Source organism: Salvelinus namaycush, chromosome 18, assembly GCF_016432855.1.
Source record: "Salvelinus namaycush isolate Seneca chromosome 18, SaNama_1.0, whole genome shotgun sequence".
In the NCBI taxonomy this organism is placed as follows: Eukaryota; Metazoa; Chordata; class Actinopteri; order Salmoniformes; family Salmonidae; genus Salvelinus; species Salvelinus namaycush.
In genome coordinates, this window is record NC_052324.1 from 3,062,789 (window position 1) to 3,085,541 (window position 22,753).

The 22,753-nt window shown below is 41.8% G+C and overlaps 1 protein-coding gene across 1 annotated transcript; it reads left to right on the forward strand.

Annotated features, from left to right (window-relative positions):
• The first annotated feature begins 217 nt into the window (after positions 1-217).
• Positions 218-17,624, forward strand: LOC120063501 (inactive phospholipid phosphatase 7-like). Its single transcript, XM_039013879.1, has 2 exons — positions 218-707; positions 17,239-17,624. Exons 1-2 carry the CDS (start codon positions 218-220, stop codon positions 17,622-17,624), a joined length of 876 nt encoding a protein of 291 aa, XP_038869807.1.
• The last annotated feature ends 5,129 nt before the right edge of the window (positions 17,625-22,753 follow it).

Here is a 22,753-nt window from a genome sequence, read left to right on the forward strand (position 1 = left end):
TCCGCTAATGGAACATTAGCCGCTGAAATCGAGGAGACGTGCAGTCATACAGATACAGAAGTAAGGCAGTAGATCTATTTATAACTCGCACTGAGTTGGCGCCTCAGAGCAACACTTGATCTCTCTGCAGACAACTCTTCGCCATATCGGTAATAACGTCCCCGCTACATGGAAAGGGGGAATAGTCAGGTTTTGCTGATTTGATATCAGAATCAAAATGCCTATAAATCCGACCAGATCCAGGATAAGAGATCGGAATGACCCGATCAACAGACCCGAGTTTCTGTCACTGAACCAGCCTCTCAGAAATAGCAACGAGGCACGGGGGACATTAAGACGGCCTGGTTCACTGAAACGCCAGCCAAGCCAACAGCAGCAGCAGCAACCTCAAAATGTACAGCAGGAGCCGCTTGAAAACAACACTGAGGACCGCAGAGAATCTGTTAAACTTCCAGAAGAGGATTGCATACAACTCAACCCCTCCTTTAAGGGCATTGCAATGAACTCTCTTTTGGCGATTGATATATGCATGTCCAAAAGGCTTGGGGTTTGCGCATATTCTCACTCTTCATGGGGCAGTGTGCGCTCCATGGTCAACCTGCTTGCAATCACTGGTCATGGCATCCCTTGGATTATTGGCACAATTATATGTCTCACCAGAAGCAACACAATGGCAGGACAAGAAGTTCTGGTCAATTTGCTTCTTGGTAAGTGATTTAATTTTTCGATTGACCTTTTCTTCATCAAATGTCGCAGACTCGAATCATTCAAGCATAAGGGACACGTCTTCACAGTGTTTTTTTCTGACTGAATTTAGTTTTCTTTCCCACCACTCTTGAGGAGTATTAATAGGATGTTGTCTGTGCATTTAATTCCATACCTTGGGTACAGCTTATTCAAATCAAATTATATGTGTCACATGCAATGAATACAACTGGTGTAGACTTCACTTACCAACGATGCACAAAATAAAATAGTAGCATGCGGAATAAAAAAAGAACACAAGAATGGAGCTACCTGTACCAGATCAATGTGCAGAGGTATTTCAGGTAGATATGTACATAGGGCTGTTGCGGTGACTGTATTACCGCCACACCGGCGGTCACGAGTCATGAAGGCAGTCAAATTCCACATGACTGTTTAGTCACAGTAATTAGGCTTCTCCAAGCTATGATGCTGCTGCTGGTCATTAGTAGCCTACCAAAATTGCTAACTGCCTGGTACTCAGCCCTCTATTGTCCCTCTAATCACTCTGACATCAATGCAAATATATTCTAAAATCTAATCAAACACTTCATGAGAGTCCATGCGCTCATGTTGCACACCATTTCTATAGGCTAGGCAATTGCGGGAGACAACAGAGTGATGGCCACTAATAAAAGACGAGGATCCCATTATCTTTCTGTAGGCTAGGCCTACTATATTTATTTGAAAATAAACCCCGGGAAAAAGCGTCCTCCATTCGCTATTTAAATGCATAGATCATATGTATCTTTTCCCACTGTCCCTGTTTCGATACAGGTCCATTCTAAATCAAAACAAATTTCACACATATTATTTAGTATATGTAAGACAGTATTAAATCAAGAATAGCATAAGAAACAATTACTTTCTTTGTTGTTGACTTTTTCGAATCATAGTTCCACACCTCATGTAGCCTAGCCCATAGGCCTGTATGTTTTAATATGGTTTGTATCACAACTAAAGTGGCCGAATAACTTCAAATTAAGCACATTAATCTGCTTTACAAGGGGTGTAGAGCCTAACTGGCATACATAAGCAGCACATGAGTTTCAAGTTGGGGGAGGATAATTTTCAGCATATAAATGCACCTTTATAATAGAAGCATTACATGAATAATTGAATTTGCGGTCACTTTTGATAATGGTGTTTTCTGCTAATGGAACATTTGTGCTTGTAGCCTACTACCATGTGCACATTGCTGCGCTTATAATGTGATTAAATAATATTTTGTACTATGGGGGATAGTAAATTGACATAGGCTAGTGCTTTTGCTGTTCATTAGGCCTACTCATCTTGTTGGCTGACGAAAAGTAAATGTGGACAGTTCTTCCAATATCTTCAATATGGACCTCAGAATTGCATAAGGACGCATGCAATTGCGTCCCCAATGTGTCTGTCTTCGCTTATAGCCTGTGAGAGAGACCCGATCACTTGACGGAGCGCGCAGCACTCAGAGAGAAGGGCACAACGGCCACTAACCACAAAAGGCATGGATTTTTTTGCGTGCATTGCAGCCACACAAATTCTAGGCATTATCAAGTGTTGTCAAATTGTGAATGAGTGACTGATGTAGTGTGTACAGCCTGCACAAAAAACTAAGCAGAGCTCATGCCTTTCAAGCAACTTTTTTCAAATCATCATTAGAGTGGCATCATGCAGCCTTACAATGTATTAAAAATCATCAAAACATGTAGCCCAACGTTTGTAGAACCGGTAAAGTTACATTAATACATCTAAATTAAGCATATAGGAATATATAAACTACCGTTCAAAAGTTTGGGGTAACTTAGAAATGTCCTTTTCTCTTAGAAATGTCAAATTGATCAGAAATACAGTGTAGACATTGCTAATGTTATAAATGACTAATGTAGCTGGAAACGGCAGATTTTTAATGGAATATCTACATAGGCGTACAAAGGCCCATTATCAGCAACTCCAGGATGCTGGCCTTCTAGGCAGAGTTGCAAAGAAAAAGCCATATCTCAGACTGGCTAATAAAAATAAATGATTAAGCTGGGAAAAAGAACACAGACACTGGACAGAGGAACTCTGCCTAGAAGGCCAGCATCCCAGAGTCGCCTCTTCACTGTTGACGTTGAGACTGGTGTTTTGCGGGTACTATTTAATGAAGCTGCCAGTTGAGGACTTCTGTGAGGCGTCTGTTTCTCAAACTAGACACTCTAATGTACTTGTCCTCTTGCTCAGTTGTGCATCGGGGCCTCCCACTCCTCTTTCCATTCTGGTTAGGGCCAGTTTGCGCGGTTCTGTGAAGGGGGTAGTACACAGCGGTGTACGAGATCTTCAGTTTCTTGGCAATTTCTCGCATGGAATAGCTTTAATTTCTCAGAACAAGAATAGTCTGATGAGTTTCAGAAGAAAGTTCTTTGTTTCTAGGCATTTTGAGCCTGTAATTGAACCCACAAATGCTGATGCTCCAGATACTCAACTAGTCTAAAGAAGGACAGTTGTATTGCTTCTTTAATCAGGACAACAGTTTTCAGCTGTGCTAATATAATTGCAAAAGTTTTTTCTAATGATCAATTAGCCTTTTAAAATGATAAACTTGGATTAGCTAACAACATGCCATTAGAACACAGCAGTGATGGTTGCTGATAATGGGCCTCTGTACGCCTATGTAGATATTCCATAAAAAATCTGCCATTTCAGCTACAAGTCATTTACAACATTAACATTAACAATGTCTTTCAGATCAATTATTTCAAATTATTATTTAAATTAAATTAAATAATTAAATTATTTCAACAACAAAAAAATTGTATTTCAGATCAATTTTATGTTATTTTAATGGACAAAAATGTGCTTTTAAAAAAACAAAACAAGGACATTTCTAAGTGACCCCAAACTTTTGAATGGTAGTGTATTTCTTTGTTAACCGCTCAACACAAAATAGCATCAAATCAAATGCTATTTGTCACATGCGCCGAATACAACAGGTGTAGACTTTACCGTGAAGTGCTTACTTACAAGCCCTTTCCCAACCATGTGGAGTTAAAAAGTAAGAAAGATCCAAGGGTCCTATCTGAGATATATGAGAAATAGCTTATCCTGTAATTATTATTTTGTTTTCTAAAGAGCACTCCCTCAAATCATTTGGAGAAAATATCCTTTCTATTTTTTTCAGCTTTGTTCATTTGTATTCTTCATACTATAAAATAATGCCACGGAATTCTAAGAAAATCTTGTCTGCTAAATTAACTAGTGTAGCCCTCAGCCATTTGGCATAGCCAGATCAGGACCTAACATAAGGACAACTCAGAGTATGCTATTCTGCTCTTCTGAAATAGACTTCTTAGACTTCATGCTTCTTTAGACCTGTCTAAAATAATGGATTTATTGTGAAGGTGTAGGCTATATTACATGGATTTATTATACTTTTTAAAATGTAGATGTTTCAAAGGTCTGCATCAGTGGCTTGTAGGCTATGTGTGTAAGCCAGGAGATGCTAAATGTGTTTATGTTAATGGTCAATTACTGTGAAAGTGACAGTTGTTTCCTTGACAATCACCGGCTGACGAAAGTTTGTGACCGCCACAGCCCTATATGTACATGAAGGCAGGGTAAAGTGACTAGGTGTCAGGATAGATAATAATAAGAGTAAAATACAGAACAGAGTAGCAGCAGGAAATGAAGAGTAAAAGTGTGTGAGTGTGCCTGTGTGTGTGTAATGTTTATGTACTGTATGTGTTTTTGTGTTGTTTCGGTATGTGTGTGTGCGCGTATGTAGTGTATGTGAATGTGTGTGGGTTTTTTGTGGGAGTGTCAATGTTGTGTGTGTGTGTGTGTATGGTGTGTATACACTGAGTGTACAAAACATTTGGAACACCTTCCTAATATTGAGTTGCAATGCACTTTGCCCTCAGAACAGCCTCAATTCTTCAGGGCATGGACTCTACAAGGTGTCGAAAGCGTTCCACAGGGATACTGGTCCATGTTGACTCCAATGCTTTCCACAGTTGTGTCAAGTTGGCTGGATGTCCTTTGGGTGGTGGACCATTCTTGATAAACACAGGAAACTGTTGAGTGTGAGAAACCCAGCAGCATTGCAGTTCTTGACACACTCAAACCGGTGCACCTGGCGCCAACTACCATATCCTGTTCAAAGGCACTTTAATATTTTGTCTTGCCCTATGAATAGCACACATACACAATCCATGTCTCAAATGTCTCAAGGCTTAAAAATCCTTCTTTAACCTGTCTCCTACCCTTCATCTACACTGATTGAAGTGGATTTAACAAGTGACATCAATAAGCGATCATAGCGTTCACCTGGTCAGTCTATGTCATGGAAAGATCAGGTGATCCTAATGTTTTGTACACTCATTGTATATAGTCTAGTGAGTGTGCGTAGGGTCAGTGCAAGATAGAGTCAATGCAGATAGTCCAGGTACCATTAATTGACTTTTTAGCAGTCTTATGAATCGTAGGTAGAAGGTGTCTCAGAGCCTGTTGGGCCAAGAAATTATTTATTTACTTAAAACCAGGTAAGTTGACTGACAACACATTCTCATTTACAGCAAGTACCTGGGGAATAGTTACAGAGAAAAGGAGATGAATGGGCCAGTTGGAAGCTGGGGATGATTAGTTGGCCATGATGGTATGAGGGCCAGATTGGGAATTTAGCCAGGACACCTGGGTTAACACCCCTACTCTTACGATAAGTGCCATGGGATCTTTAGTGACCATAAAGAGTCAGGACACCTGTTTAACATCCAATCCTAAAGACGGCACCCTACACAGGGCAATTTGGGATATTTTTTTCTACATTCAAGACAGGATAAACAAATTGATTCAGAAGATAATAAAATAAGTTTATTTTAATTACTTTTTTTCTCAACTTGTTTCTATTACTTTCTAGCATGTCAAGCTAACATACTCAGTAGGTAGCTAGCTAGTCATCTAGCTTTGTAGCCATGGATTGTGCACCTTCCATTGTTTAGAGAAGTAGCTACCTGCCTTAGACACCTAGTGGTTGTTTTTCTTTTCAAACCAGGGCAGAGGAAAGCAACATTCACCTACACAAATGCTGTTTACATTTTTACATTGATTTCCATACTGAATGAAGCACTTAAGGGACCTCATGGGAGCCATTTTTCACTTAATTTAAGAGGGACATTTTCCTTAAAATGTTTTGTGCAACTGACTTAAAGTTAAGGAAACTTTAAGGGAAAAGGTAAGAGGGAAATTTACTTAAGATGTTTTAGGCAACCGGGCCCTGGAGTCTTTGGCAATTTTTGGGGCCTTCCCCTGACACCGCCTGATATACAGGTCCTGGATGGCAGGGAGCTCAGCCCCAGTGATGTACTTGGCTGTCCACACCACCCTCTGTAGCGTTTGCGTTCATTTGGTATACCAAGCGATGATGCAGCCAGTTAAGATGCTCTTAATGGTGCAGCTGTCTAATTTTTTGAGGATCTGAGGGCCCATGCCAAATCTTTTCAGCCTCCTGAGGAGGAAGAGGTGCTGCCATGCCTGCTTCACGACTGTGCGGGTGTTTGTGGACCATGTTAAGTCCTTAGTGATGTGGAAACCAAAGAACTTTAAGCTCTCGACCCGCTACACAACAGCCCTGCCTTGCATGCATTTTTTGTAGGTAGAATAAAAGTGGTCTAGAATTTTAGCTTACTCTGGGTGAGGGGTTTCGTGTTTGTTTATGGCCCCATCCAGACGTGTCTAGGAAAGCTGTCTGTGATATCTGTGTCCTCAGTAAGCTCTCTCATGTTGAAACAGTTGGAATACTGGTCATGAGCTGATTCACAATATAAAGAATGTTTTCAATAGGCTACCATCAGTGATAGACTGGCCACAGGGCAATTCTATCATATGCCAGATGGGCTGGTACATATTCAGCCACATGGGCCTTTCTAATATTTTTTGTTGTATAATAATAATAATAATAATAATAAAATGCTAATAATAGGGGCCAGTGTGCGGACTGCTTGTTGCAATTTTGATGAGGCTCTTGTTCAGGGCATGAATGGGATAACAAATCCAGTTTTTGGTGTCATCCGTAAAGAAAACTTTAAGCTTGTCTCTCAATTTTAAAAAAATGTGTCAATACATTGCCCCTTGATAACCAACACTCCCCATATCATTGCATAGTGCAGAAAATACATGAGAGTTCAGGGACCTTGCTTTAACTTGTTATGGATAGGGGGCAGCATTTTCACGTTTGGATGAAAAGCGTGCCCAGAGTAAACTGCCTGCTACTCAGTCCCAATTGCTAATATATGCATATTATTAGTAGATTTGGATAGAAAACACTCTGAAGTTTCTAAAACTGTTTGAATGATGTCTGTGAGTATAACAGAACTCATATGGCAGGCAAAAAACTGAGAAAAATCCAACCAGGAAGTGGGAAATCTGAGGTTTGTAGGTTTTCAACTCTTGGCCTATCAAATACACAGTGTCTATGGGGTCATTTTGCACTTCCTAACGCTTCCACTAGATGTCAAGAGTCTTTAGAACCTTGTTTGATGCTTCTACTGTGAAGTGGGGCCGAATGAGAGGGGAATGAGTCAGGGCTCTGGCAGAATGCCAGGAGCACGTGACGCTCGTTCACGTGAGAGCGAGCTCTGTTCCATTGCTTTTCTGAAGACAAAGGAATTCTCCGGATGGAACATTATTGAAGATTTATGTTAAAAACATCCTAAAGATTGATTCTATACTTCGTTCGACATGTTTCTACGGACTGTAATATGACTTTTCGTCTGAACTTTTGCCTGGACCTGCCCGCACGACGTGAGTTTAGATTGTGTACTGAACGCGCGAACCAAAAGGAGTAATTTGGACATAAATGATGGACTTTATGGAACAAATAAAACATTTATTGTGAAACTGGGATTCCTGGGAGTGCATTTTGAAAAAGATCATCAAAGGTAAGTGAATATTTATAATGCTATTTCTGATTTATGTTAAATCCAACATGGCGGATATCTCTTTGGGTTGATTTGTTGTCTGAGCGCCGTACTCAGATTATTGCATGGTTTGCTTTTTCCGTAAAGTTTTTGGGAAATCTGACACAGCGGTTGCATAAAGGAGAAGTATATCTTTAAATCTGTGAATAACACTTGCATCTTTTATCAATGTTTATTATGAGTATTTCTGTGATTTGATGTGGCTCTGTGCAAATTCACGGGATGTTTTGGAGGCAAAACCAAATGTAAACTGAGGTTTTTGGATATAAATATGAACTTGATCGAACAAAATATACATGTATTGTGTAACATGTTGTCCCGGGAGTGTCATCTGATGAAGAATATCAAAGGTTAGTGATTAATTTTATCAATATTTCTGCTTTTTGTGATTCCTCTCTTTGGTTGGAAAATCGCTGTTTACTTTCTGAGAGTAGTTGCTGACCTAACATAATGATATGTTCTCCTTTCGCCAAAAAGCTTTTTTGAAATCGGACACTGTGGTTAGATTAATGAGAATTTTATCTTTAAAATGGTGTATAATACTTGTATGTTTGAGAAAATTGAATTATGATATTTCTGTTGATTGAATTTGGTGCCCTGCAATTTCATTGGCTGTTGGCGAGAGGTTCCGCTAGTCCTAGACAGGTTAACCTCTTGAGCCTATGGGGGGTGCTATTTCGACTTTGGAAAAATGTGTTCCCAAATTAAACTGCCTCGTACTCAATTCTTGCTCGTACAATATGCATATTATTATTACTATTGGATAGAAAACACTCTCTAGTTTCTAAAACCGTTTGAATTATTTCTCTGAGTGAAACAGAACTCATTCTGCAGCACTTTTCCTGTCAGGGAGTGAGATTTCAGAAATCGAGGTCCCTGTTCTGAGGTCAGTTTATAAGTCCCCATGTAAGCCATCGGGCTACATGCACTGCATACGTCTTCCTCTAGATGTCAGTAAGCGGGGAGAATTTGAATGGAGTGGATTGCGCAATCTGGGACCTTATATAAGACCCTGGAGCGGAAGTACCGTCCTTTTCAACGGTGCGCCTGGCGCAGTAGGGACATCAGAGTGGGCTCCTGCCAAGCTTTCGTTTTGCCAGTTCTATATCTCCGGTCATGTTTTTATTCGTTATAGTTGTTAAAGACATCATAAGGTAGTTAATTTAAACCGACTTATAGCAATTTATATCAGTTTATTGCGATTTTCTGGCATTTCTTTGTGACGCGCTTTCAAGAGTTGGACACCTTTCCGGCACATGCCGAACGTTAGCGGCTATTTCGACAGGACAAGAGGACAGCTTTCAACCAAAAGACGATTGTTCTGGACAAAGGACACCTTTCCCAAGATTCTGATGGGAGGTCATCAAAAAGTAAGAACTATTTATGCTGATAAATCGTTGTTCTGTTGAAAAATGTTAAATGCATAAGCCGCCATTCATTTCAGTGTAGCCTTGCTTTAGCGCACGCTGTATTGCGCAATAACGTTAATTTTTAAAATGTAACAAAGCGATTGCATTAAGAACTAATTTGTCTTTCATTTGCTGTCCACCCTGTATTTTTTAGTCAAGTTTATGATTATTTATTGATTAGAATAGGTGTCTCTCCAAGATGGCGCCCGACATTTTCTGGGCAGCTTGGCAACTTTTCTCATTGTATAACCACGATTTGTGCCGCTAAATATGCACATTTTCGAACAAACTCTATATGCATTGTGTAATATGATGTTACAGGACTGTCATCTGAAGAATTCTGAGAAGGTTAGTGAAAATTAATATATTTTGGTGGTGAATACGTTATCGCTATGTTTGGCTGGAATCAATGCTGTTGTGTGGTTTGCTATTGTGCTAAGCTAATATAACGCTATATTGTGTTTTCGCTGTAAAACACTTAGAAAATCTGAAATATTGTCTGGATTCACAAGATCTGTGTCTTTCAATTGCTGTACGCTGTGTATTTTTAAGAAATGTTTTATGATGAGTAATTAGGTAATACACGTTGCTCTCTGTAGTTATTCTAGTCGCTTTGGGGAGAGTTGTGATGGTGGCTGCAATGGTAAACTATGATTTATACCTGAAATATGCACATTTTTCTAACAAAACATATGCTATACAATAAATATGTTATCAGACTGTCATCTGATAAAGTTGTTTCTTGGTTAGTGGCTATTTATATCTTTATTTGGTCGAATTTGTGATAGCTACTGATGCAGTAAAAAAATGGTGGAGTAAGAAAAGTGGTGTCTTTTGCTAACGTGGTTAGCTAATAGATTTACATATTGTGTCTTCCCTGTAAAACATTTTAAAAATCAGAAATGATGGCTGGATTCACAAGAAGTGTATCTTTCATCTGGTGTCTTGGACTTGTGATTTAATGATATTTAGATGCTAGTATTTACTTGTGACGCTATGCTAGGCTATGCTAGTCAGCTTTTTTACTGGTGGGGGTGCTCCCGGATCCGGGTTTGGGAGGAACTAGAAGTTAACTAAGTTAACCATTTTCCAAAACGTCTTTCAAGTTGTCAGGCATTCCCTTGGCAGCAAGAGCCTCTCGGCGGATGCTGCAGTGTACCCAAGTGGCGTCGGGAGCAACTGCTTGCACGTTACCACTCCACTATGTCTCCCTGTTATGGGCAGCAGCTACGTTTGGCTACATAAGGACCGTTAGTGGAATTCCCGAGAGAGAGTAACAGTAAATGTGATTGGATGTTAATTATTTGACTAGGCTACCTGTATTTAACATTGTGTTATTTCGCTGAACACTAGATGGTTTAATTTTATTTTTAGCAATGAAACAAGGCTACTCAGGTGAGAAAAAAAACTCACCCAAATGTATAGCCCCGTTGAAAAATATAAATGGACTGTTTGAAAATGTGAAGAATGTTTTTTAAATATATATATACAGTATATATATATCATTTCATTAATGTAAATCACATTTTTATTTGGCGTACCCCGATGGCATTGCGCGTACCCCTGGGGGTAACACAATTTGAAAAATAGATTTTGATAGCTATCACAACATTTAAAGGAACAACCTCCTAATTGTTATTTGTTTTCATAAAATGCAACTAACTGGATTCATGTCAACTACTTCAGAGACCATAAAAGGCATTTCATTTTTAAATCTATTGTCCAACAAATGTTTAAAGGCCTTGCTTGTTTAATTATCAATGATAAGATTATTCAAATATATAATACAAATCTCCAAAGTTCTTTTTGTTTTGTTTTATAGCATTATATATTGCTCCAGGGCTAATTTCATTAGCATATTTTTGTTAGCATTTTGTAGATATTCAGAAAATGTATCAACCTTTATAAAGCAAACATCATCCCTTCGGTCTAGCACAGCAAATACTTAAATAGTTTAAGCATATGTTGCAGAGCAGTGATTCAAAAAAAATATTTATTTTTATTTAACCTTTATTCAACTAGGCAAGTCAGTTAAAAACTTCTTGCCGCACGGATCCCTTTAGCGGGATCATTTTCGTAAACAACCGCTGAATTTCAGAGCGCCAAATTCAAAAAAAATACAAAAAATATTTATAATCATGAAATCACAAGTGAAATATACCAAAACACAGCTTAGCTTGTTGTTAATCCACCTATCGTGTCAGATTTAGAAAATATGCTTTACAGCGAAAGCAATCCAAGCGTTTGTGAGTTTATCAATCACTAGACAAAACAGTAAGAACAGCTAGCCTCAAATTAGCTTGGTCACGAAAGTCAGAAAAGCAATCAAATTAATCGCTTACCTTTGATAATCTTCGGATGTTTGCATTCACGAGACTCCCAGTTACACAATAAATGTTATTTTTGTTCAATAAAGATTAGTTTTATAACCAAAAACCGCCATTTGGTTTGCGCGTTATGTTCAGAAAACCACAGGCTCATTCCGGTCCTGAAAGGCAGACGAAAATTCCAAAAAGTATCCGTAATGTTCGTAGAAACATGTCAAACGTTTTTTATAATCAATCCTCAGGTTGTTTTTAACATACATAATCGATAATATTTCAACCGGACGGTAACCTATTCAATACTACAGAGAAAGAAAATGTCGAGCTACATCTCTCGCGCGCAGGAACTAATCAAAGGACACCTGACGCGTTTTGAAAAATCTCGCTCATTTTTCAAAATTAAAGCTTGAAACTATGTCTAAAGCCTGGTCACAGCCTGAGGAAGCCATTGGAAAAGGAATCTGGTTGATACCCCTTTAAATGGAGGAGGGGCAGGCAACGGAACAGGGATTTTTCCAAATAAAAGGCACTTCCGGGTTGGATTTCCTCAGGTCTTTGCCTGCAAAATCATTTCTGTTATACTCACAGACAATATTTTGACAGTTTTGGAAACTTTAGAGTGTTTTCTATCCTAATCGGTCAATTATATGCATATTCTAGCATCTGGACCTGAGAAATAGTCAGTTTACCTTGGGAACGTTATTTTTCCAAACATAAAAATTCTGCCCCCTAGCTGAAAGAAGTTAAGAACAAATTCTAATTTACAATGACGGCCTACCAGAAGGCAAAAGGCCTCCTGTGGGGACGGGGGCTGGGACTAAAAATAAATTAAATAAAAATATAGGACAAAACACACATCACAACGAGAGACAACACAACACTACATAAAGAGAGACCTAACACAACAACATAGCATGGCAGCAACACATAATAACACAGCATGGTAGCAACACAACATGACAACAACATGGTAGCAACAACATGGCAGCAGCATAACATGGTAGCAGCACAAAACATGGTTCAAAAATTATTGGGCACAGACAACAACACAAAGGTAAGAAGGTAGACACAACAATACATCACACAAAGCAGCCACAACTGTCAGTAAGAGTGTCCATGATTCTTTGAATGAAGAGGTTGAGATAAAACTGTCCAGTTTGAGTGTTTGTTGCAGCTCGTTCCAGTCGCTAGCCCCAGCGAACTGAAAAGACAAGCGATCCAGGGATGTGTGTTACTCATTTGCCTCAACAAGAGCCAGTCCGCCTGAGTATGCGTGTGCCGTTCAATACAAGTTCAATACAAACATAAGTAAAATATGGAAAATTAGTAATTTGACAACCCACAATAAAAACAATTCTATCAGGTGTTTTGGCACCTTATCGGCACTTGAAATGACAGTCTAACAGTCTATGATTTACAGAGTTGACAAAAGTGACATTTTTCTTATTCATTCAAGTGTTATACAGTGGCAATTTCGTTTTTGCTCACTTGCTTTATGACTGAAAGCTAAATAAAATAAACATAATTGAACCAAAATGAATATCCTATTAGGGAGATGGAGTTGATAGTTTATGATTGTGACCATGGTGATTTCAATATTGTTTGTTTAAATCTATCAAAAGTAGAGACCTTTACAGACCATGACTCATGTGGCACTATATGTAATTAATACATGAAGAAGGGGTCCAGAACTGTTCGTTTGTCGTTTTTTGTTGTTTTGTTCAGTGTTCAGTTGATTGATTAAAATATGACACTTACCACGCTGCACCTTGGTCCTCTTCTCCTTCTCCCGACGACGTTCGTTACAGAACTACCCACCACCAAAGGACCAAGCAGCGTGGTGGAATGGACTCCTGGACATGGGAGGAAATCTTGGACGGCAAAGGACCATGGGCACAGCCGGGAGAGTATCGCCGTCCGAAAGAGGAGCTGGAGGCAGCTAGAGCGGAGCGGCGACACTACGAGGAATTGGCTCGAGGTAACGGGCACGAGAGGCAGCCCCAGAATTTTTTTGGGGGGTGGCACACGGGGAGATTGGCGGACTCAGGTAGGAGACCTGAGCCAACTCCCCGTGGTTACCGTGGCGAGAGAGTGACTGGGCAGGCACCGTGTTATGCGGTGAAGCGCACGGTGTCCCCAGTGCGCACGCATAGCCCGGTGCGCTACATCGCAGCTCCTCGAATCGGCCGGGCTAGAGTGGGCATCGAGCCAGGAGGGATGATGCCGGCTCAGCGCATCTGGTCTCCAGTGCGTCTCCTCGGCCCGGGTTATACTGCACCAGCCCTACGCACGGTGTCCCCGGTTCGCCAGCACAGCCCAGTGCGGCCTGTTCCAACTCCCCGCACTTGCCGGGCTACAGGGGGGGATCCAGCCAGGACGAGTTGTGCTAGCTCTGCGCTCGAGACCGCCAGTGCGCCTCCACGGTCCAGTGCATCCGGTGCCTCGGCCAAGGACAAGGCCTCCTGCATGTCTCCCCAGCCTGGTGAGTTCTGTGCCTGTGCTAAGCCCTAACCCTCCAGCATGTCTCCCCAGCCTGGTGAGTCCTGTGCCTTCTCCCAGAGCCAGGCCTCCTGTGTGTCTCTCCATTCCAGTGGTGATCCATGGCACGAAGCCTCCAGTGATGATCCATGGCAAGAAGCCTCCAGTAATGATCCATGGCACGAAGCCTCCAGTGATGATCCATGGCAAGAAGCCTCCAGTGGTGATCCATGGCACGAAGCCTCCAGTGATGATCCATGGCACAAAGCCTCCTGTGATGATCCATGGCACGAAGCCTCCAGTGAGGATCCATGGCACGAAGCCTCCAGTGATGATCCATGGCACGAAGCCTCCAGTGATGATCCATGGCACGAAGCCTCCAGTGAGGATCCATGGCACGAAGCCTCCAGTGAGGAGTTATGGCACGAGGCCTCCAACGAAGGACGTCAGTCCGGAGCCTCCAGCAACGCCCTCTAGTCCAGAGCCTCCAGCGTCGCCCTCCAGTCCGGAGCCTCCAGCGTCGCCCTCTAGTCCGGAGCCTCCAGCGAAGCCCTCTAGTCCGGAGCCTCCAGCGTCTCCCTCCAGTCCGGAGCCTCCAGCGTCACCCTCCAGTCCGGAGCCTCCAGCATGGCCTTCCAGTCCGGAGCCTCCAGCGACGCCCTCCAGTCCGGAGCCTCCAGCGACGCCCTCCAGTCCGGAGCCTCCAGCGACGCCCTCCTGTCCGGAACAGCCAGAGTCTCCCTCCTGTCCGGAGCAGCCAGAGTCGCCCTCCTGTCCGGAGCAGCCAGAGTCGCCCTCCTATCCGGAGCAGCCAGAGTCGCCCTCCTGTCCGGAGCAGCCAGAGTCGCCCTCCTGTCCGGAGTCCGCTGCGAGGGTCCCCGGTCCGGGGTCGGCGGTAAGGGTCCCCGCTCCGGCGTCGCCCTCCAGTCCGGAGCCTCCAGCGACTCCCTCCAGTCCGGAGCCTCCAGCGACGCCCTCTAGTCCGGAGCCTCCAGCGTCCCCCTCCAGTCCGGAGCCTCCAGCGTCGCCCTCCAGTCCGGAGCCTCCAGCGACGCCCTCCTGTCCGGAGCAGCCAGAGTCTCCCTCCTGTCCGGAGCCTCCAGCGACGCCTTCCTGTCAGGAGCAGCCAGAGTCTCCCTCCTGTCCGGAGCAGCCAGAGTCTCCCTCCTGTCCGGAGCAGCCAGAGTCTCCCTCCTGTCCGGAGCAGCCAGAGTCGCCCTCCTGTCCGGGGCCCGCTGCGAGGGTCCCCGGTCCGGGGTCGGCGGTAAGGGTCCCCGCTCCAGAGGCGCCACCTAGTGGGCCAAGACTAAGGTAGAGCGGGGTCCACGTCCCGCACCAGAGCCGCCACTGCGGTGAAATGCCCACCCAGACCCTCCCCTATAGGTTCAGGTTTTGCGTCCGGAGTCCGGAGGGGGGGGGGGGGGGGGTACTGTCACGCCCTGACCTTAGAGATCCGTTTTATGTCTCTATTTTGGTTGGTCAGGGCGTGAGTTTGGGTGGGCATTCTATGGCTGGTGTTCTATGTTATCCTTGTTTTGTATTTCTATGTGTTTGGCCTGGTATGGTTCCCAATCAGAGGCAGCTGTCTATCGTTGTCTCTGATTGAGAACCATACTTAGGTATCCTGTTCCCACCTGTGTTTATGGGTAGTTATTTTCTGTTTAGTGTGTGTCGTCACCTTACAGAACTGTTCGTTTGTCGTTTTTGTTGTTTTGTTCAGTGTTCAGTTGATTGATTAAAATATGAACACTTACCACGCTGCACCTTGGTCCTCTTCTCCTTCTCCCGACGTTTGTTACAGAATCCCTGCTGTCTATGAGGTAATTTTCCGACGGTCTCAAAATACAGTGCCTTCATGGAGTATTCCTAAAGTAGCCTGAATTCAAAATTGATTACATAGATTTTACAATACCCCATAATTACAGAAATATCTCATGTACATAAGTATTCCCACCCCTGAGTCAATACATGGTAGAATCACATTTGACAACGATTACAGCTGTGAGTCTTTCTGGGAAAGTCTCTATTGTACATGGATTGTACAATATTTGCACATTATTCTTTAAAAAATTATTCAAGCTTTGTCCAGTTGGTTGTTGATCATTGCTAGACAACCATTTTCCAGTTTTGCCATAGATTTTCAAGCCGATTTACATCAAAACTGTAACTAGGCTACTCAGGAACATTCAATGTCATCTTGGTAAGCAATTCCAGTGAATATTTGGCCTTGTGTTTTAGGTAATTGTCCTGCTGAATGGTGAATTTGTCTCCCAGTGTCTGTTGGAAAACAATCTGAAACAGGTTTTCCTCTAGGATTTAGCCTGTGCTTAGCTCTATTCCTTATCTTTTTACCCTAAAAAAACTCCCTAGTCCTTGCCGATGACAATCATACCCATATCATGATGCAGACACCACCATGCTTGAACATATGCGGAGTGGTACTCAGTGATGTATTGTGTTGGATTTGCCCCAAACATAACGCTTTGTATTCAGGACATAAAGTTAATTTCTTTGCCACGTTTTTTGCAGTTTTACTTAAGTAACTTATTGCAAACAGGATGCATGTTTTGGAATATTTTCATTCTGTACAGGCTTCCTTCTTTTCACACTGTCATTACGTTTAGTATTGTGGTTGTATTGTGTGTTGTGTTGGTGATCCAGTGTCAGTTGTCTCCTATCACAGCCATTAACCTCTGTAACTGTTTTAAAGTCACCATTAGCCTCATGGTGAAATCCCTGAGCTGTTTCCTTCCTCTCTGGCAACTGAGTTAAGAAGGACGCCTGTGTTTTTGTAGTGACTGGGTGTATTGATACACCATCTCAATTTAATCAATTTTAAATGAAGGCTGTAACACAACAAAATGTGTAACTGATAACTGATTCATTATAATATGATACTAACAGATTATAAACCGTTCATGGATACTGACAAGGCTTATAATGAATTATGAGATCATCATAAAGGGATAGTTACAAAATTACGCTTTGGTTTCCTTAACCTATTAGCAGTCTATGGACAAGGTAAGACAGCAATTCACGCTTTTTTTGTTTACCTGGTCACTATCTGCAATGCTATTTTTTTGGCATTTTTGTCCAAAAACCAATGCAAGTCAACTGCTCTCCAGACCCTATGAACCCCTTTGTGTGATTGGTACAGTTGGCTAGGCTAGATGGGCTGGAATCTACAAACAGGGACAGATTTGGGGCATGCCAACTTTAAAAACAAGTGGTTGGCACTGGTAAAACTTGTACAGGTCCTGACTCAGATACCCTACTGTCTATCATCTAGGTCTAGGATGTTTTCTGTTAATCCTTTACGCTAACACATAATTTCCTCTCCCTCCTCAGCACTTTTACTGGATGTAATGACCGTCGCCGGAATGCAGAAACTCGTGAAGCGCAAAGGACCATGGGAGATGACGCCTGGCCTCTTTGATTACATAGCGATGGACATTTACTCTTTCCCAGCAGCACATGCAAGCCGGGCTGCCATGGTATCCAAGTTCCTTTTGTCACACTTAGTGCTCGCTGTCCCTCTGCGCATCTTACTGGTGCTGTGGGCTTTCCTGGCCGGCATGTCCCGCGTTCTTCTTGGCCGCCACCACCTGACAGATGTGGGATTTGGTTTTGCATTGGGCTATCTCCATTTCAATCTAGTTGAAATGGTGTGGCTTCCCTCCAACACTTGCCAGACTTTGATCTCCATCGGGAAACTCAGTTGGATCCCCCTCTAATGACAATATCAGCATTTTAGGCAACCCACAAAAGCTTGACATCCTCCTATCCCTCGGTCCCTATTTTAGTTACGTTTTTCTGTCACAGCCCCTCACTGGCCCTCATGTCATTTTAAATAGAAGTCTATGAAGACATAATGTATGTTAATCACATTTACCCCTAGATAATAAGGTTTTTTTCAGCATTGACTGAATTTCTTTCTCCAGTGTAAATGCAGTATGCAAGGAAATTAATGCATCCTTGTGACACATTTCCGATGCCTTTCTGACTAGCGTTTATTTATTACATTTTGATCCACAATTTTTAGTTTTGTCAACATATATGACAATTAATTTTTTACTATAAAAAAACATTGTTTTTAAAACTCATTCTCTGCACCTGAAAGTGTATGTATTTAAAAATTGCAAGTATCAGTAAAACAATCATAAGCTATCAGGGATTTTGTGAAAGACACACTTTTACATGACTCACTGTCAGATATTTTGTGTACAGTATGCAGGAGAAGATACAGGTAACTGCCAAAGTAAACACTTGAGTAAATGAGGGACGCAAAGTATATTGATAGCAGATGCTTCCAACCAAGTGTGGTTCCTGAGTTAAAAAAGCAATTAACATCCCATCATGCTTAGGGTCATGTATAAAATGCCTAGTTGCCCATTACTTTGGCTACCATGGCAAGATGAAGAGTTCTCAGTTACTTTGAAAGAGGGGTGTCAAAAGAGCATTATCAGGCCCAAGGACCCACAGCAAAAATCCATTTTTTTTCTTCACTACTTTCATTTATCTGCAGTCCATATTTAGCCTTAAAACTAAGTGTTTTACCATTTGCGTTTCAGGACATTTAGGGCTACAAGTAGAATAATTTGACATAAACAGTTGCATTCATGAGTTTTATTGACAAATGTCAATAAAAAATGTTGGTCTGCCAATCAAAAACCTGACTAAATTAATTTCTAAGAATGCTGTAAGTACAGAAATGGTTTGCTCAGTGGGAAATGAATATCCAACTATTTTGTGGCTTGTGAGCATCATATACAGCTGAAGTCGGAAGTTTACATACACTTAGGTTCGAGTCATTAAAACTTGTTTTTCAACCACTACACACATTTCTTGTTAACAAACTATAGTTTTGGCATGTCGGTTAGGACATCTGCTTTGTACATGACACAATAATTTTTTCCAACAATTGTTTACAGACAGATTATTTCACTTATAATTCACTGTATCACAATTCCAGTGGGTCAGAAGTTTACATACACTAAGTTGACTGTGCCTTTAAACAGCATGGACAATTCCAGAAAATGATTAGAAGCTTCTGATAGGCTAATTTACATAATTTACATAATTTGAGTCAATTGGAGGTGTACCTGTGGATGTATTTCAAGGCCTACCTTCAAACTCAGTGCCTCTTTGCTTGACATCATGGGAAAATGAAAAGAAATCAGCCAAGACCTCAGAAAAAAGACCTCCACAAGTCTGGTTCATCCCTGGGAGCAATTTCCAAATGCCTGAAAGTACCACATTCATCTGTACAAACAATAGTTTGCAAGTATAAACACCATGGGATCACGCAGCCGTCATACCGCTCAGGAAGAAGACGCGTTCTGTCTCCTAGAGATGAACGTACTTTGGTGCGAAAAGTGCAAATCAATCCCAGAACAACCTCAAAGGACCTTGTGAAGATACTGGAGGAAACAGGTACAAAAGTATCTATATCCACAGTAAAACGAGTCCTATATCGACATAACCTGAAAGGCCGCTCAGCAAGGAAAGGCCGCTCCAAAACCATCATAAAAAAGCCAGACTACGGTTTGCAACTGCACATGGGGACAAAGATCGTACTTTTCGTACTTTTTGTCCTCTGGTCTGAGGAAACAAAAATAGAACTGTTTGGCCATAATGACCATCTTAATATGTGTAGGAAAAAGGGGGTGGCTTGCAAGCCGAAGATCACCATCCCAACCGTGAAGCACAGGGGTAGCAGCATCATGTTGTGGGGGTGCTTTGCTGCAGGAGAGACTGGTGCACTTCACAAAATAGGTGGCATCATGAGGAGGAAAATGATGTGGATATACTGAAGCAACATCTGGAGACATCAGTCAGGAAGTTAAAGCTTGGTTGCAAATGGGTCTTCCAAATGAACAATGACCCCAAGCATACTTCCAAAGTTGTGGCAAAATGGCTTAAGGACAACAAAGTCAAGGTATTGGAGTGGCCATCACAAAGCCCTGATCTCAATCCTATAGAAATTTTGTGGGCAGAACTGAAAAAGCGTGTGCGAGCAAGGAGGCCTACAAACCTGACTCATTTACACCAGCTCTGTCAGGAAGAATGGGCCAAAATTCACCCAACTTATTGTGGGAAGCTTGTGGAAGGCTACCCGAAACGTTTGACCCAAGTTAAACAATTTAAAGGCAATGCTACCAAATACTCATTGCGTGTATGTAAACTTCTGACCCACTGGGAATGTGATGAAAGAAATAAAAGCTGAAATGAATCATTCTCTCTACTATTATTCTGACTTTTCACATTCTTAAACTAAAGTGGTGATCCTAACTGACCTAAAACAGGGAATTTTTACTTGGATTAAATGTCAGGAATTGTGAAAAACTGATGCTGTTCTAATTGCCTAAGATGCTATTTTTACATGAATGGAAATACGTGTCTCTACGTTTTCTTTACAGTAATTTCAGCAACACACTTTATATTGTGTTTAATTTTGTGGGTTTTGCCTTAAATATTGTCCGTTTCAAATGTGTAAGCGATAGCTTCCTGAAGCATTCAGATCAAAATATTTCTATGCGGTAATTTTTTTCATGCCACCACATAATGAAACTGCTGTCCTTTTGTAAGGCAGTCTACAGTTACTGGTTAAAACAAAAGTTAAGATTGAAATTAGATTTTTCAATAGATCAACATTTTGGATAAGTAAGGTGTGGGACAGGGTTGCGTAATAATAAAGTATTCAGTAAGTAAGCATTCACTGAACAGATTGATTTGAATTCAGATGGATGAAATTCTACTGGGTTAGGGTTGGTTTAATTCTATTACAAAGTGGGTCATTTATCTTTGAACAATGAAATGTTACCAGCAATCTTTTCATGTACTTTCTGATCTTGAATAGTGTATACACGCATGCGTCTATGTATTGGCATATCCATTAAACATAAATGATATCCTCAATTGATTTGCTGAAATGTGTGACATTTTGTATGGATGAGAACATAAGGGACAGTGCCCTCGAGATGCAGGTGCATTTTATGTAGGTGCATTCTATTTTTACAGAGGTGTGCTCCATCTAGTACACCTTTAACAATACCTTCCTCTGCGCTATACAGTAGCTGTACACTTTGTCAACATGGCAATTATTTGTTGGATGTGCCTGAACCAAACGCAATTTTAATATGTCAATTCAACTATTTATTCAATGGTATTCATCAACATAGTAATGCAATGCAATATTATGGACCTTTATCCCGTATATACACTACATAGCCAAAAGTATGCTCATCGAACATCTCATTCCAAAATCATGGGCATTCATATGGAGTTGTTCCCCCCTTTACTGCTATAACAGCCTCCACTCTTCTGGGAAGGCTTTCACTAGATCAGGGCTCTCCAACCCTGTTCCTGGAGAGCTACTGTGCCATCCTGTAGGTTTTCACTCCAACCCTAATCTAGCACACTTATTTCTAATAATTAGCTGGTTGATCAACTGAACCAGGTTAGTTACAACTGGGGTTGGAGTGAAAACATACAGGAAGGTAGCTCTCCAGGAACAGGGTTGGACACCCCTGTACTAGATGTTGGAACATTGCTGTGGGGACTTGCTTCCATGCAGCCTCAAGAGCATTAGTGAGGTCAGGCACTGGCTCCCAGTCAACATTCCAATTCATCCCAAAGGTGTTCAATGGGGTTGAGATCAGGGCTCTGTGCAGGCCAGTCAAGTTCTTCCACAACAATCTCGACAAACCATTTCTGTGTGGACCTCGCTTTGTGCATGTGGGTATTGTCATGATGAAACAGGAAAGGGCCTTCCCCAAACTGTTACCACAAAGTTGGAAGTACAGAATCGTCTAGAATGTCAATGTATGCTGTAGCGTTAAGATTTCCCTTCACTGGAACTAGTGGCCTGGCCCTAACCATGAAAAACATTATTCCTCCTCCACCAAATTGTACAGTTGGCACTATGCATTGGGGCAGGAAGTGATTTTCTGGAATCCGCCAAACCTAGATTCGTCCGTCGAATTGCCAGATGGTGATTCATCACATTTTTACGCGCTGTGCGCTTCAGCACTCGGCTGTTCCATTCTGTGAGCTTGTGTGGCCCACAACTTCCCAATAACAGCCCTTACAGTACAGTTGACCGGGGCAGCTGTAGCAGGACAGAATTTTGATGAACTGACTTGTGTCATGTTGAAAGTCACTGAGCTCTTCAGTACGGGCCATTCTACTGCCAATGTTTGTCTTTGGAGATAGAATGGCTGTGTGCTCGATTTTATACACCTCAGCAACGGGTGTGGCTGAAATAGCCGATTCCACTACTTTGAAGGGGTGTCCACATACGTGGCCATATGTGGCCATGTAATGTATTTGTGTGTGTCAGCGAGAGAGATAGAGAATGGGAGTGAGAGACATCAGTGCATTTTACTTATGACTGTCATGTGAACTTAGTCTCACAGTTGCAATGGTAAGTATCTTGTTTGGCAATTAAAATGGCCGTCAGGGGAATTTTGTTGTTGCTGCAGCAGAGGGAGTCTGTGTTTCACAGAAGGTGTCACTAACACAAGGTTGTTGTTGTGCTGCCTCTCCTGCCTGGTCTCATAGACTAAAGGTAACATAGTAACTGTAAATCCAGGACACTCAAATTAGTATGATATGTTACGTTTGGTATGGTTACATAAGACATAAGGTAAGGTAAGGCATATACGAAGGTAGGGTGGTTGGTCAGGGGGGATGGGTAGGTGTATAACACAAATGTTTTGCAACCCAAAAGTTGTGTGTTCAAATCTCATCACAAACAACTTTAGCAACATTGCAAGTACTTATTACTTTTTAACTACATTGCACCTACTTAGCATGTTAACTAACCCTTCACCTAACCCTAACCTTAACCCTTTAACCTAAC